This window comes from Cryptotermes secundus, unplaced genomic scaffold, assembly GCF_002891405.2.
Source record: "Cryptotermes secundus unplaced genomic scaffold, Csec_1.0 scaffold273, whole genome shotgun sequence".
Classification (NCBI taxonomy): Eukaryota; Metazoa; Arthropoda; class Insecta; order Blattodea; family Kalotermitidae; genus Cryptotermes; species Cryptotermes secundus.
In genome coordinates this window covers 1581246-1599223 of record NW_019744109.1, presented here as the reverse complement: position 1 = coordinate 1599223, position 17978 = coordinate 1581246, and the positions used below count along the sequence as shown (strand labels likewise).

The 17978-nt window shown below is 38.6% G+C and overlaps 1 protein-coding gene across 5 annotated transcripts in view; it reads left to right on the top strand.

Moving 5' to 3' along the window:
- Positions 1-17524, top strand: part of LOC111874434 (SH2B adapter protein 1) — a 31811-nt gene extending 14287 nt beyond the window's left edge. For 2 of the 5 annotated variants that reach the window (XM_023869945.2, XM_023869944.2), the window contains exon 7: positions 14301-17524. In XM_023869945.2, the coding sequence (XP_023725713.1) occupies positions 14301-14429 (129 nt within the window). In that variant the 3' untranslated portion in view covers positions 14430-17524. Of the gene's footprint in view, positions 1-337; positions 772-6585; positions 6643-8408; positions 8421-14300 lie in introns of those variants that run through there. The other 3 variants (XR_002844562.2, XR_004514109.1, XM_033755449.1) reach the window with 3 other exon arrangements.
- Positions 17525-17978: the final 454 nt, after the last annotated feature.

The window sequence follows — 17978 nt, the reverse complement described above, 5'->3', positions numbered from 1 at the left end:
ACTGGGGCACACAGTAGTGAGGTTTGTTGAGGCACTGTGCTCCAAGCTGGAAGGTTGCAGGTTTGATTCCCTATGAGGCCATTGGATTTTTCAATTGACTGCAGCTGCACTATGGCCCTGGGGTCAACTCAGCCTCTAACAAATGAATACCAGGAATCTTCCTGGGGGTAAAAGGGCTGCTGGCACGTAAGGCTGACAACCTCACCACCATCTGTGAGCGAATTGCCTAGAGAAAATGTGGGAGCCTCAGTGTCTCACAACCCTATGGGCCTTCACACCCTGTTACAGAGATAGCTTTTCCTTTACCGTATCTAATTCTAGACTAATTACTTTACAGATCTGTAGAGGAATTTCTCCATTATTGGCCATTCCAAAATGATTGAAACAAAGGGCGTTATGCAGAAGTGGTGGGAAGAATTTTTTAGCTGATGATGGTAATTGGTAGAGTATATGTAATTGTACAGAATGCCAACAGATGGCAGGGCACAGTGCAAACAGCACCACATAACAAGCAGTTGTTTCAAATAGTGCTGAGTCATGTGTGGACACAATGGGAGATGATTATCAGGGGCAATGCTGGAGGGCGTTGTTTTTGTGGAAAGAAGGCATCCCTCTGGGTGACATTTATCGTTGTCTAACAGCAGTGTGTAAAGATGCTGCCCCTAGCTGTGCAACTATGTTTCAATGGATTCAAAACTTCAAGGATGGGAATGAAAGTGCAGAGAAGCGAGTAAGCACTGGACGTCCAAGAATGTCGCACTTCAGACATGATCCAGCAAATTTCCAATCTGATCATGCAAAGCAGGTGTGTGACTTCAGAGCAATTGCAGGCAGAGACAAGTTTGTGTCTAGCGTCACTTCGTTTGATTATTGGAGATGATTTGAAAATGAGGAAGCTGTGTTCACAGTGGGTTCCCCACAACCTGACTCAGCAGCAGGAGCAGGCCTGGATTGACAGCTGCAAGAAGCTGCTTGCACTTAATGATGCCAATCCAGCGAAATTTTTTGTTCGTCTGGTGACTGGTGATGAGACATGGTTCAGCTATGCCATACCTTAGGAGAAGCAGCAGACCATGCATTGAGGACATTATGACAGTCCTTGTCCAAAAAAGACTTGACCATCACTGACATGTGGAAAACAGCATCGGTCTTTTGGGACACACAAGGAATCCTGCTCATCGACTGGCTTCCTCAAGGTGCGACAGTGAACAGCAACACCTACTGTGACATTGTGACACGCCTCTGCTGCAGAATCCAGCAGCAGAGGAAGGACAGACGGGCCAAGAAAGTGTTCTTGTTGCACAACAATGCTTGCTCGCACTCATCCAAACAGACAGGGGCTCAACTGGATGATCTTGAGTACACGGTCCACCCACATCCACCTTGCTCTCCAAATTTAGCCCCCTCAGATTATGCTCTCTTCAACAAAGTTAAGGAGCCTTTAAGAGGCAAGACATTCACCAATGCAGATGCCCTGCAAGGGGCTGTCCAACAGTGGTGTCGCACCATGCCAAAAGACTGGTTCCAGGAGGCCATCGTGATACTTCCACAACAATGGTGTCGATGCGTAGAACTACAGGGAGACTATGTCAACCATTCCTGAAACTGCCACATTTCTGCTATGCATCATTGTATTTTAATCAGGTTAGTCTCAATCATTTTTGAATGGCCAAAATATTTATAGTTTTTTATTCTAGCCTAATAAATCAATATCATTGGGATAAAAAATGAGCTGGTGTATGCCATTCTAGTCCAATCCATTCCTTGAATCTCATGGACCGGTTAATGACATATTCCAGATTAAATTTAACAATCAGTGGAGTAAAGTTTAACCTTCCTTTAGCCCATTGTGAACTGGAAAGTTACTGCATAAGTGTAAACCTGTACAGACCCTGCTAGATACCTCATATCTGCATTTAATTACTTGAACAGTTTGCTTGGAGGAGGTACGCGGTAGCATAGTTGGTTGAGGCACTGTGCTACAAACCGGAAGGTCATGGGATCAAATCCTGAGGAGGTCATTGGATTCTTTTTCAGTTGACCTAATCCTTCCAGCCACACTATGGCCCTGGGGTCAACTCAGAATCTAAGAGAAATGAGTACCAGGAATATCCCCAGGGGGAAAGAGTGGCCAGTGCATAAGGCTGACAACCTCACCATCATCTGTGAGCCAATTGTCTAGAAAATGTGAGAGCCTCAACTTCTCACAACCCTATGGGCCAGGAGTCATGGTATCAGAGAGTTTGAGAACTCTGTGACAGATATATGCTGGATGAAGCTGACAGAAGAAGCAAGCTAGTTTACAGTTGCAAATTTGAGGGTGTTTTATAGGTTGTAGTTCTGATATGAAGTGCCAGCAAAGTAGATGATGTAAGTGAAGTAAAGTAAAGCTATCCCTGTAAAGGGCCATGAAGGCCCATAGGGTTGTGAGACGTTGAGGGTCCCACATTAGCTAGACCATTAGCTCATAGGTGGTGGTAAGGTTGTCAGCCTTACGCGCCGGCCGTGCTTTACTCCCCAGGAAAATTATTTAATTAATTCCTGCTACTCATTTCTGTTAGAGGCTGAATCGACCCTAGGGCCATAGTGTGGCTGGAAGGTTTAGGTCAATTGAAAAAATCCAATGACCTCATCGGGACTTGAACCCGCGACCTTCCGGCTTCTAGCATAGTGCCTCAACCAACTTTACAAAATAATGTTGGCAGGATGTTTAAGGAAATGGATAAAAGAGAATGGCCCTAAGGGAAAGATTATATGATCAGTGAACCTAAAAACATGTGTCACTAACTTTGAAAATGTGAGGTTTTACTCGTAATTATTTAAAAGGTAGAGACCTAGAAAAATGCTGAAATGTCTTAAAAATAGAAAGGATTTTCGTCCCTTATCTTTAATATAATGCCTTTTTAAGGTTAGTTATAAATAGTCTGAGACTTAATTTTTTTTTGCAGTGGATACAGCATTGTTAAATTACATGATATTATCTGAATTTTATTATACGTAGATGAAAATGTCCTCAGTTCTGGACTTCAAACATGTTTGGATTTCATGTTTTGTCCACTGCTCTTCTGACTTATCATTAGCTTAACCTAACTTAAATGTCACATGATTTACAGCTGCTTATGTGACATGCATTAATAACTGCAGGAAACTTCTGTCAGGTAGTGTGTGTGCTGTAGTGGTGCTAATGCCATATGTTCTTGAAATGAAATGAAGGATTGGGTTGTGGCCCATTCTGTTTCACTGACTGTACAGGTTCAGCAAGCTGTCTATTTCTGGCTACATAATGTTGTAGCACTGTCATTCATAACTGTGGAAATAGATATTGAAGATAGCATGTAATTGTCTTCTTTGACTAATATGCTGAAAGTACTGAAACTTGACTCTGCGTGCTTTGTGAAAGGAGTTGCTTTGAAAGGTAACCTTTGATAATTCAGGGGAGAAGAAAGCTTCAGTTTTTATAACCCTTAAAATGCAACATTTATATCCTGTTTTTTAGGCTACACTATTCTGCGTGGCCAATACAGTTTAAACTTTAAAATAGGAGGGTTGGAACTTTAATAGTGGCAACACTGCTGTAGAGACACCATGCAACAGAACCAAATAATGTCGCTTATACCACACGTTAGTTACATATCTGCCTTACCTAAGAGCACATGGACTCTCCTTTCCGACATCACGCGCATGCGCAGTGACGAGAAAAACAGAGCCTCATGTTAGCTGGCAGTCTACTGTAGTGTTGTCACAATGTTTTCGAAACAGGAACAAGCGTGAAGGAGAGGCTTCCTTATGCCATATCATTACGCTGGATGAGACATAGGCCAAGTCGTATGGGCCACAAATGAAATGCCAGTCGGACAAATGACATCATTATGGGTCATCACGAAACTCAAAAGTTTGTCAGAATCCCAGCAGTGTGAAAGTTATGATAATTCTTGTGTACGACTGTGATGGTGTTATCCTAACGCATACCGTTCCCCGACAGCAGACTGTCAGTACACAGTATTACTGTTCATTTTTGGAATACAACCTGTGACCAGCTTTGAGAAAGAAGCGGCAACACTTTCTGCAGAACCCACCCATCATTTTGCAGGACAATGCTCGGCCGCATGAAGCGCAAGATGTGTCTGATTTGTTCGATCAGTGGGGTTGGGACGTGCTGTACCATCCACCATACTCCCCGGACTTAAGCCCTTGTGACTTCGATTTGATTCCTAAGTTGAAGGAACCACTTCGTGGCATTCGCTTCAGAACTGTTCCAGAGATATTAAGGCAGTAGACTGCTCCATTTGAACTATCAACACAACAGGCGCTGCTGAAAGTATCGTACGACTTCCACATTGCTGGCAGTGGGTTGTACACAATGCTGGTGACTACATTGAAGGACAGTAAAACTTCAAAACGTGCATCTATTTTGTATCAGTTGTAAATAAATAGTTGCAACCATTAATGTTCCAACCCTCGTATTTTATGTTACAGGAGGAAGTATTCACTCTTTTTCCAGTCTAAATATGACCAATGAAATTTGATTGAAAAAATAGTATAGTAGGTTTAAGTAGTTGTTCTGAATATTTGCCACTCTGAAATACATGCTTGTGCTATCATATTTGTAGCTTATTTAATAACATGATCAGTAAGTTGGACTGTATAATGTTGAATGATTCAGTGATAATAAATAGGAAATAATGTGCAAGGGAGCAGTCATGACCTAACTTTGGGTATCTTGGTATTTACCTGGAGAGACTGAGAAAGCCCACATGAACTGCAGTCAGAATAGTTGATGTCCTGGCCAAAGTTTAAACTTAGCACCTCCGAAATAAAACTCAGAAGCCTTACCACTTCAGCTGACTTATATGGTATAAGCATGCTGCATTGTAAAAGTTATCTGATGTCACTTGGCAAATATCATAGCAATACATCTATCAAGATTGTTTACATTTATCCATGGCTGAAAGTCACCTATTAGCCATCTATCACCTCTCACGTAACACTCATGCTCATCCAACAGATTTTAATGGAATTTTAACCTAAAATGATACTTTGAAACCTGTCAGCCTTTAAGTAAGAATATCCACCAAATAGGAACATGTCCACAACTAACCCAGTCATCAAACAGTGTCCTTGTTGAGAAGCTATTAGTTTCTCAGTTCATTAAGAAATCCCCTGTCTTTTCTTCATCTGAAGGTTCATAAGCATGTTCACTAGATTCTACCACTGGACCCCGTCCTGAGCCAAATGGACCCAGTCCAGTCCTCATGCCCTTTTTCTGTAAGGTATATTTTAATATTCTCCCATCTATGCCTAGGTTTCCCAAGCGATCTTTCAACATTTTCCAACTGAAATTTTATAATGCATTTTTAATTTCCCCAGTGTGTTGAGCATCTCTCCCCCATTTCATCATCCTCCACCCTAGCTGTATTTTGTGAAGATCAGAAATGATTAAACTCTTCATTATGCAGTTTTCTCCATTCTATCTCTTCCTCTCTCCTAGATCACACATTCACCTCAGAACCCTGTTTTCAAACATTCTTAACCCAGCCTTACACCCACACAGAACAAAACGCCTCTAGACAAAAAAGAGTGCATGGGAATATAGTGAATAAGCAGTTGCTGACAACAAATATGGTGTGATCATTCAGCTTGGGGAGTTCATTGGGCTGCTGATAATCCCCAACTTTACAAATTAGCATGTTACCAAATGTTAAATATCTAATGCATAATATATCTGGTATACAAACTGCTACCAGAAATATTAATTCTTCATGTAATATATATTTATCATATAGTTGTAGGATGTAGGTCCCCCCCCTCAAGAATTGCCATGCACACTTAAAATCGATTTAATGATAAACTGTGTAGCCTATTGTAGGGAACATCCAATTTTTACTACAAGGCTTTTTTTTTTTTGCTACAAATCTAACATATCCAAAATCAGTTTAGAGATGCACATAAACTGCTGGAGAATCCATGTTAAACCATTTCCACAGGAAAATGATTGAGTTTCCAGAACCGGTTGGTATTAGTATTAAGACTAGTCCACAGATGGCATTGCGAGTTACCAACTTCTCATGTCATCTGCCTGAATGAAATAACACTATGTATGTAGTAATGTGGTAATGAAGGATCCTGTCACATTTTAAAATTAATGATGCCATACTCATATGGAAATTAACTTTATCTAAGCTATTTGTAAGTAAACTTATTCTTTATATTTCTGTTCGAATGCTTGGCACTTATTTCTTGCCATCAAACTAAACAGTCTATTGGTTATTAAAGCTTACAGTAACATTTTCTATCATGGAGAAGATACCATACTGTGTGACAGTGCTTCTGAATTTGCTTTTATATTATTCATGTTTAGAGAATAGTAATAACAGTAGAACTATTAATTGCTTAAACTAAAACGGAGAAATTGGGAAGTGTAAATATGTGGAATGTTATGTTCATTTGAACTCAGTAATGGGACTGTGCACAGGATTCTGCAGTACAGCCAGATCTGTGTAGACAAAACTCTGTCATACAACCTGTGATACATAGGACATGCCACTTACATTGTGTGTTATGCTAATGGTTGCATCCCATCCGTAGGTGTGAGCCCTCGCAGTGGTCGATACAATTGGTGCGTCTAACTTTGGACTTGATAATGTGAGTAAATTTTAAAGCAACGCAAATTGAAATTCCTTAACATTAGTCTAAACCCAGTACTAACACGGACGATGTAAGTGGCTTGTTGTACAGGTGATGCACTTACATTATGTAGACTGACCTGCAATATTTATGGACAGACACCTTGTTATGCTTTTGTGGCATTTCCTTCCATGACCATTGAACTTTTTGTAAGAATAAGTCTGGGCACTGTTGGCTTTTTCTATGTAAATTTAATAATTTTGTTCCTAAAGGTGTGTGAAACACTAAACAGTTGATCTAACTGGATTTGAAGAAATTGAACTTTCATATTATTAAAAATTTGAATTAATCTTATGAACCTTCTTTTGAGGAAATAATCCAGCATTCATTTTCTGACTTTAATTAAGATACTGCAGCCTGAAGCCATTTGTCTTGACTCCCTGAGGTTATTTAAGATTATATAAGTATGAAGTCATAGGCTGTAAATTGATCAAAATCTATAAGATGTGGACATGAAAGGGGATTTAATTTGATAACTTCTGTCAAGACTGTTTTTGATGTGTAATAAATACTGTTTTATGCCCTGACATAGTATAGTTTGAGAATGGCGATAGAGGACAGTTGCACTAATTTAACTGATCACTCTAAAACAGTCCAAATTTAAATGCTTTGAGTAATTTCTTGTTTTATTACATGTTGGTCTAGGAACATGTATTACTTGCATATACAGTGCGTACAATCAAGTGCGCGCCGCGGCTGCAATTTGCCGTGAGTCATACCACCGCAGAACGGATGCAGTCGCGGGGAGAGTTGCAACTCCTCCCCGCCACTGCATCCGTTCTGCGGTGGTATGACTCACGGCAAATTGCAACCGCGGCGCGCACTTGATTGTACGCACTGTACTTGGAATATCTTCTGAGTTTACAAGCTTTGCACACTGTGGCTTAGGCCATTGTGTGTAGCCTGTTGTATCAGTTGTCACTGGTAGGATGTGTCCTGTAAAAAAAGAAGTCTCTTTACATTAATATGTAAACAACATAATTCTTACTGAAACTCATATTATCACCATATTTTTTGACATCAGACACTTTTAATTATAATATTTTATCATGGCTATGTGAAACACTGCATGAAGCTGTCTGCACCAAAATATATTTGTCCTCTCAGACAAATAAATTCACTTCTTGGATGTGGAACCAACACCTAATGGCAATTGCTAACTCCACCTGTCTTGTGATATTTGGCTTGACTGTTAGAAATATTTGTGTGAACTCTGTATGGTAGATTGCTTATGTGATTTTAAAATTGCTCTTGTCAGATGGTTGTTAGAACTGTGATAACCAGCTTGCCTAATGTTCTCATAGTTACTGATTCCTTGATCCACTGCACAAATAATGTTAATACATGTTAATAATTCTTATTTTCACTTTAACATGCTCACAAACTGGTTCTGCTCAAGGCCCAGCTCTCAGAAAATTAATTTCAAGTTGGTTACTTGAAACTGCAAGTACTAGTTACCAGATGTGTAAGACAAGAACTCTGCCGGTCAGTTTTGCTGCACAGGAGGTAGCAGATAAAAATTATATAAAGTCTGGAAGTAGAATGGGCTTCTAACTCTGAAATTAATACCAAGTTTCAAAGACCTAGACTGTCTAATATAATCATTTGAATAACACTTGCCTGTGTTAGAGAGAGGACTTAACCATAAAGAATTAAATGCATTTTATTAATAAAAACAAACTTAAAAGGAAGCAGTATTCAAACCTTTTTATTTTTCAACATAGCTGCGCCAAGACCAGCTGACAAGAAACTTCTTGAAACCGTAAACTTTCACAGTAGCTCCTGCAGCCATTCCTGCCAGTGTCATTTGCTTCACTTCAACTTCGAACGTGATAAAGTCTCCTCGAACAGCTGCTAATCAGATGGTGCAAGATGCAAACTGTGTGGTGAGGAGTATGCACTTCAGGTTCAAACTGTCTGATTCCTTCACTTGTCACAGCAGCCATTTGATGACAGACATTATCATGAATCATGAGAACACATTTGGATAGTCTGCTTCTTCATTTGCTGCTAACACTTGTTTCATTTTTTGCATAACATATTACAGTACATCACGCATGATTTAAACACATATCTTGAAAATCTGTTCCAGAGTCTCATAAAATATCCAACCTAAGCTTTTTGACAGGTGATTGAGTCTTGAATTCTTTGGTGAGATTGAGAGTGCTTGTTTCCTTGCCTCTTCTTATCCAGTGATGCACCTTATTTCATCCAGTGACTATACAACATCCATTTCTTTGTAATATTGTGACAGATTCTATGTAGCAGTATTTAAATGATGTCATTTGTGATCTCATATCAACTGTGGAATTTGATTCTGCTAGCTCCGTAACTGAAATCCAGTTAAATTATGATGTCTGTGATTATAACTTGCCTCTTCTTGTAGATCATCATCTCTGATTTTGTAATAATGGAAGTCTTGGAACTTCCTGGTTCCATACTTGATTTAAGCATTGTGATGTATACATACCATTGTGTCCTACACCTATCACCAAATTGAGTGGACACTTGTTTGTAAATTTCAGCTACTTTGAACGTTTGCCCACAAAATTTCACTACAGGTATTGCTGTTCTTTGGTGCACACAGGCAAGTCACTGACAATCTTTAGGTGTGGCCGACCAGTGCCACTAATGGCATATCAGGCACTGACCCAGCATTTTGCTGAAAGGACTGAGATAACCATGAAAAACCTCAGTATGAACAGTTGGTGCCCAGTCAAGATTGAGATTGGACACATGCAGAGTACAAGTCAGAATTGTTATGTTTTCTCTGCAGTTAACAATGGAACTGACTCTGAATTTATATAATTACAAATTTATCCAGTGTTAACAGTGACTTCGATCATTTTAATTGATCAGACTGCTTATGGCCCATTACCAAATTAGTCAATGTTCCTGTATATCTCTAGTATAGGTAAATGCATTGTGTACAGAGGGGTCCAAAGAAATGTACTCACTCTTTGATAGTCAGTATCTTTGGAACAAAATGACATGTAGTTACAATTCTTGCGCAGAGAGAGAGTCATTGTATGTGTTCGAAGTGACCACCATCGGCGGCTAAACAGCGTCGATGCTGCTGAACTGCTGAGTGAACTACGGCTGTTAGTGTGTCCGGTGTGATGGCTGCACACAACGCTTCGCTGGTTTTTCGTAGCGCGTTCAGTATCGATAAACTTCATCCTTCAAGGTTCCCCATAGGTAGATGTCGAGAGGTGTTAGGTCTGGAGACCGTGGTGGGTACTCAGTAGCACCTCTTCGACCTATCCATCATCCAGGTAGAGTGTCATCCAAGTACGCAATGACATCTGGATGATAGTGAGGTGAAGCACCATCTTGTTGTAGGTAAAATCTCTCACATCTCCAAACAGCTCTCGAATGGAAGGGAAAATCGATGTGATCGTGTAGTGTTGCAACACCACAGCACTGGAAGCTGGACTTGTTACTATCCATGGTTGCCCAGATCTTTGCTTATGCACATCATGAACAGTACGGTTGGCTTCAAATTTATCCCGAATACAGGCAATTGTTCTACGTGTTGGTGGCTGAGTTCCAAACTCATGCTGCCATTGTCGTTGTACCTCTTTAATGTTTTCGTACTTCCAGTACCACTTCAGTACAGCCTTGCGTTGCTTAAAGAACAACCTTTCAGCCATTGTTGCTGCTGTCTTCTGCTCGCAGCGCGCATGCGGCACGACACTCGCATGACTCGTGACCTTCGCCATATGTTGAGAAAACATTACACTACAATACCGCACAAGAATTGTAACTACATGTCATATTGTTCCAAATATATTGACTATCAAAGAGTGAGTACATTTTTTGGACCCCTCTGTATTTTAAATTGAGCAGGTAGCAGTTGGGTGGTAAGGATCATGTTGAGATTTGAGGAATTCCTAGTGGTGAAGATTTAGTCTCTGCTCGTCTGGGTGACATGTAGTTCGGTAGGTGGTTACCAGTATTTTGGAGGAACATGCTGCCTCCATCTTTAGTGTAGAAGTGCTTTCTACTCAGAAGATGATATTCCAGGGTTTGAGCACATTTCTGTAGAGGAAACCAATGGAGTAGAATTCCTTCCTATATCCTGTCACCTAAAGAAATAAACAGAAGCAGTTTCTAAAACACCATGGCCTAACAACTTAGGCAGAATGAAAAATGTCTGCTATAAGCCAAAGAAAAAAGCTAAAGCAAGTTGTGAAAATGACTACAACACTAACATTGCTCTTAACTCATAAGGAATGGAATAAATATAAAGTAATTACTGCTTCATGAAAAAATAAAACTTTTGTAAAAAAAAAAAAAAGTAACTCTTACAAAGACATCTATAATATGAAAATATTCCAGTGCTTCCTCTCGTGTGGTTAGGACACGTTGTCTGGCTGTGGCACAGACTATAGGTTCAGTTGATTGAGTTTTAAGTTGCATAACTGCTGTTTCAACTGTAGAGATTACATCAAATAACATGGAAAGCTGATCATGAAATGTGAGTATGTAAGGATTTGGAAGAGAGATGTGACTTATTTAAGGATAATATACTAGAATTTACTTTGACAGACTAAGGAAAACAACAAAGGCCTTAGTAAGGTTAGCAAGCAACTGGACTGAAATTAAAACCAAACACTTAACCTGACCAAAATTAAAACCATGCACNATGTACTTCCACTGAGCTGACTGATATATGAGGGTAAGTCAATAAGTAAAATACAAATGGATATAGATCTTAAACAAATAATAGTACTGATTTGAAAAATGCTTTTATTTCACAACATAATCTCCATGTACACTGAGGCACTTGTCCCATCATTTCACAAGCCCCTGAAAACCAGCAGCATAAAATTCTTTGAGCTGCTGTTGGAACCAAGTGGTGACTTCTCTTTCTACAGCTTCATCGTCGGGAAAATGTTCAGCCGAAAGATGATGTTTAAGAGGACCAAACAAATGGAAGCCACTTGGGAACTTTGTAAGGCCATTCAAGGGAAGCAACCAGGACTCCTCACCAAAGGTGTGTTGCTCTTGCATATGATAACATGCGTCCCCATACTGCCAACAAGACAAATGAGACGCTGCGAAATTTCAAGTGGGAAGTCCTGGAGCATCCTCTGTATAGCCCAGACCTTGCTCCAAGCAACTTCCATTTGTTCTGCCCTCTTAAACATCATCTTTCGGCTGAACATTTTCCCGATGATGAAGCTATAGAAAGAGAAGTCACCACTTGGTTCCAACAGCAGCTCAAAGAATTTTATGCTGCTGGTTTTCAGGGGCTTGTGAAATGATGGGACAAGTGCCTCAGTGTACATGGAGATTATGTTGTGAAATAAAAGCATTTTTCAAATCAGTACTATTATTTGTTTAAGATCTATATCCATTTGTATTTTACTTATTGACTTACCCTCATATATCAGTCAGCTCAGTGGAAGTACATAGAAGATGTAGCGAACATGCTGAAAATGTATGAATCTCTTTTGTGTTGCTTGCTGAATCAGGATCTATACAAGTTACACTCAGTAACCACTAATGTGGTGAAAAGATTTCTCTTTAACATATTCAGTGTTCTGTAAATGATCTTAAAGAAAAATATTTGTAGAACTGCTGCGTTTGTGTTACATCTGATCCATGTACTCTTTCATTACATTCATGGTAAAACATTAACTTGTGCAGATTGTAAAGTTCACTGGCCACAGCTTATTTCTAGATAATCTCAAAGATTAATAACAATGATACACAGAATTACTGGGGTTTTGGACTTCTTCCATTGTCCGGAATTTTAGGTAATAGAGGACACGACGTTTTTGGAAACTGGATCTGTTTCTGTCTTCAGGTGAGAAAGGAAGACACCTCTCAGTTGGGCCTCTTAGAAAAAGCTAATCTCAATCACTGGATCAATCATCTAGAAAGAGCTAATCTCAATCACTGGGAATCGTCCAGTGATTGAAATTAGCTCTTTCTAAGGAGCCCAACTGAGTAGGTGTCTTCCTTTCTCACTTGTAGACGGAAACAGATCCAGTTTCCGAAACGTTGTGTCCTCTATTATCTAAAATTCCAGACGATGGAAAAAGTCCAAAACCCCAGTAATTCTGTGTGTCATCCACCATCATCAGAACCCTTTAGAATCTTCTAATAACAATGATGTTTTTGCTATTTTATGTAGCCTAGTGCTGCTTATGCTCACAGTAGGAATGGTTCAGGAATACAGAGTACTTGATCTGTATTTTATAAACATGATATGTAATATTATGTCTCAGTATTGCCTCCATAAATCATCTGCAGGATTCCCAAACATTTGACTAATATTTACAGGATACGTCAAAATTTAGATCACCTTCAACTGTTTTATAATCAATTTCATCTGTATTATGGCATATGTGATGAGACTTCTGTACTTCGTCATCATCCAGGGTGCTTCACAAGATGGTTCACAATCATCTATGGTATTCCTCAGATGTAAGTTCATTATCAGCCATGGAGTTATCTCATGACTACAATACATTTTAACCATGAATCATTTGATTACAATATGCACAGGTTTTGAATTATTTTAAATTAAAATTATTAGGCCCAGGACAGAACTGTGATGTACTTACTTGGGTGCTATACTGGAACATATTTTAATATTATTCTATCTCTTTATAAGAATATTGGGTAGTCTTGTACCTGTCCTCAGTTTAATTGCAACAAAGAATGATAATCACATCTCTCAGCTCTTTATATGTAGCACAGTAACATTAATTCAAACGAATCTGCACATAATATCATTTGAAGATGAGGATACTAGATATGCATTCATGGAACCTTTGGTTTAATCTCTGAAGGAGTACTGGTACAGAGTGTTCTGTGCACATGTCAAAGTATTGTCTGTTGAAGCCCCAGGCTCAGGGCACTGATTGGAGCTTATGTTCAGCTGCAGGCCTCACATGTTAACAGAGTTTCTCTGTACCTTATGTGGGAGCAACACATTCCCCCTTAAGTCATCGTTCTTTGCGAGTTGGGCAGAGGCAAGGAAAGACAGTTGGGGCACAACTGAAGGAATCTACCACAACCACACTTATAAAAATTAAACGATGTACTCTAGAGGTCACATGGATTGTCAATAGATACCCTAAGATATCACAGTTACAAATGGAATTGGGGAGAGTATAAAAGTGATGAGGCTCCTCATTATGTAATTTTCTCCATCCTCCTGTTACTCCTCTCTCATCGGTCCAAATATTATATTCATCATTTTGTTCTCAAACACCCTCAATCTATATTGGTACCAGGTTGCAAACCAAGATAAAGCAATGGGTAAAATTATTGTGTTTTATTTTTTATCATTTTTACATTTCAGTATAATTCACATCATGTAACACTATTATTATTATTATTATTATTATTATTATTATTATTATTATTATGGGATATTTACTCTTTTTAGTAAGAATGGCATAGTAATATATAAATGTATATAAACAACAACCACAATAATAATAATAATAATAATAATATAAGTGTAATATATGTAAGCGAGAACTGATATTACACACATATATTAGCCCATGGTTCTTACTGTGCATAATTATTCTTGGACACATAGTAAATTAGGTATAAAATGGTGATTTGAGTCAAACGTGTGTCTCTTTCAGGTGGTTACACATGGAGGCACAATTCGTGCACGTACTGAATCAATGGAACGACTGCAAGAGAGGCAGAGTGGTTCAGGCAGTTCTGCTGGTGCTGGAAGAGCCATCGAGAACACTTACAGCTTTGTGTGATGAGAACAAGATATGGAAAACTAACATCTCATGATGCAAATGTATTTATTAAATAGTTACAAATATCCAAAATAAATGCAGAGATAAAAAGTAAAGTAACTCCACCTACTAGATCATACTTTTGAGATACAACCGTAAACCAAAGTTCTTGATGTTGGGTTAATGTGCAAAGCTTTACTGTCCAAATCTCAATGGCCCAAGAGAATCGTGCATTGATTCATCTTCATTTTAACACAACTTTGAATAGAAGTACATGAACTTGTGAACCCATGTGCTTGTGGTGAACTACAGTAGCCAGTTCAGTTTTGAACATAAGCACACCATAAAGATCTCATCACAATTCATTATGCATTTTCCTTTCTCTGCATCATAATCGCAAAGGTCTCGTTAGATTTTAGAATATTTGGAACTTCATTCTTTTTAATTAAATTAATTTCTTCCCACCAACAACATACTGAAATGTTGTAATGTGGAAACTGCAGAGGTTGAAACTGTGTTAAGTGAATCGGTTGACTGTGTTCATATAAATATGAGTTTCATGTACAGAGTGATTATAAAATAACTCAAATTATTGCATTACATACTTGGTGTGTTATATCAAAATAACTTAATGCTGAGTTGGATTGAAATCTGTTCACGAGATCTTAACACAAGTCATCTGAACTGACTTTTTATGTGTTTCCCTTGTGAATGTGAGGGCAGTCGTCACCATTAATGGGCATACTTCATAAAACTGCAGAAGTGCATATTGATAAGGCATATGAGAACGCATATCTAGATAAACATATGTTTCAGAAATTTTAGGTATAAAAAGAGTTCTAGCTAAAATGAATTAATTTCAAATTGTGCAAGGACTGTCACTTTAAAAACATAAATAAAAAGTACATAATATTTTGGTAAGCATATAGTACAGACACAAATTATAAAGAGGTTCCTGCAATATCATTGTGCAGCATGCTTTGGAGATCATATCAGATACTGAGTTGAATTTCATAAACATGTAGACAGTATCCCTTTATAGTATATTGTGCTTCCCAGTAACTTTATTACATATAATCTTTCTTTCCCACCTCTTTGACCCTGTAAAACCTGTGAGCAAAACTAACTGCTGCTCTTTCTGCTGTGATGTCATGAATAGCCAAATTAAAAATTAATTTCAAGTAATCACTTGCTGTGTGCATGGTGAAAGAAAGATCATGCATCCCAGTGGTGATACAGTTTTATCTGTATAGAGAAACTACAATTACAAGTATAACAAGTTTTGAAATTTACCACCACTCTTGATGATGTATGAATTTATTCTTTTCTGCATGTATGATGTAACATTGAAGAGTAGCTTGAATAGTGTTTTATTGCATTTCTCAGCATTTTATTTTGTTCTTATAATGTATGATGGTTATTTTTGTACACATCATCTTTCAGAAATCATGGTCATCATCAGCAGCAGCAAAACAGCCCTTTTTGAGGCAAAATCTTAGGAGATTCTGCCAGATTGCATCCAGTTTACATTTCTTTCGGTTACAACAATTTTTTTTTTTACAAAACAAGGTTGTAAGCCTTGCTCCCACCCCATAATTTGGAGGACCAGGTCTGTGTACTTATGTCACCCAATGACAGGAGGGCTCAGCTATAGCCCAAGGCACTGGATGTCCTTTTCTCCACTTTCTGTGACTCACAGGGCTATGGTGGAGGTATTCTAACCTTCCTCCACATGTGGGATCTCTTAGATAAATGCAGATTGCAGTAGAGAAATCTGAGAGGCAATGCATTTCACAAGATTGTGCTGTCACCAAAGAACTGTTGCAGCATTTCCATTCTTGATGTTGTGGTAGAGCTGTTGCTTCATCCTGATGGAATCAGCAGTTTCATTCTCCAACTTTGACATGAATGGACTGCCTAATCAGTCTTTACCGATGTTTGAGATGTATGGTTTCACTGAAGAAAAAGGGAACAATTACATACTGAAGTGACATGCCACATCATACTCCAGCTTTTAATGTCATGTGTAAGCAGAATATGAGGATTCCCAGCATAGATATGCAGCTGTTTTGTCTATAAACATATCTTAATGGAACTAAGCCTTGCTGAGAAATAAACTTCATGTGGAAGTATGGTGTGGACACCATGTTGAATTAAGTTTCGAAACAACTGGCTGGTTTCACAGGTTCATTTGGTTTGTGTGTGATAGATATATATGGTGGCATTATTGACATATGCATACTTCTATATGACAGTTTTCTTTAGCGATAACATTCTTGACACTTTGTGGACATTTTCCACAGATTCATTACTCAGCAATGTAGATTGTCTGGAGTGCTTCCCATTTACACTTGCTTTGTCTCAGAAACATGTCATTAAAAACAGCATTGGTTTATATGGTACAGGAGAATCAGGAATTCATGCACAGTGATGGCAGGCTATGGAACAATATGATTTTATTACATAATCTTCCACAGTAAGCATGTGTTTCAGTTGTGTAAAAGATGTCCTTGTACTTCAGCTGTGCACATGCAACTGGAGCAAGCTAAGGATATAGGGTTTTGAGCATAATTAATTCTGCATGTCTCTCCCTGTTTCAGATTCTTTGGACTGCTTTGAAGCTGTTTGTATTTATACATTTCTAATAGGTTGCATGACATTTTGATCACTACATAATAATTGGTGTACTTTTCATTTAAATTGTCTGTTTATGTGTTTAGTCTGTGACCAATAGGTTCATAGTTTTATAGTTGCAGGAATCATTTGTGCTGTCAGAAAACCTGAGAAGTAGTGCTTAACACTTTGCTTCTTATTTGGAAGTGCAGGGACTGGATCTTGGTTCCAATACTGGTTATCCTGACTGAGGTTTTCCTCCCTTTCTTGAGGTGAATGTTGGACCAGCACCTTAAAACAAGGTTGTGACCTGTACTTTCTTGGTCCTTTTCTCAGTCATCATTGATGACCTTGATGCACTATCATATTTATGTTACATAGCCTCAGCATCTGATTGATTGAATAAGTAAACAGTGAAACTAGTCGTCCTTTGCACACGTTCAATTTCATCCTCAAACACAACACAATTGCTCCTTTAGAACAGTTAACTAAAAAATGCAGTATAGTGAAGCAATTATGTATCTACCTGATAATGACCACATAAGGTTGAAACATGTTGTAGAAGTGACATTTGTGACACAGGGGCAACAAAGCACAAGAAGAAGTTGTACCATAGAGACTTACCACACAAATCAAAATCAGATCTGAAAGATCAGACCAAGAACAAAATGTTGAATAGTAGTACAACATGCATTGTAGCCTGCAGCAAGGATAAACTATATAGCCATCCATTTAGAAGATGTACATCATGATAGCAGCCCAGTATTGCTCAACACATTCACAGGGTTTAGCTTTATCAGAGACAAGGGTAGAGAAAGGCATGTGGAAAAATGTGCACTAGATAACAGGTTTCCCTGCAAAAGATATTACTCAACTAGTTAGCTCAAGTAAGTTGCATGTTTGAATCTCGGTGAGGATAGAAACTATCCTGACTGAGGTTCTCCTCAGACCCTCCAG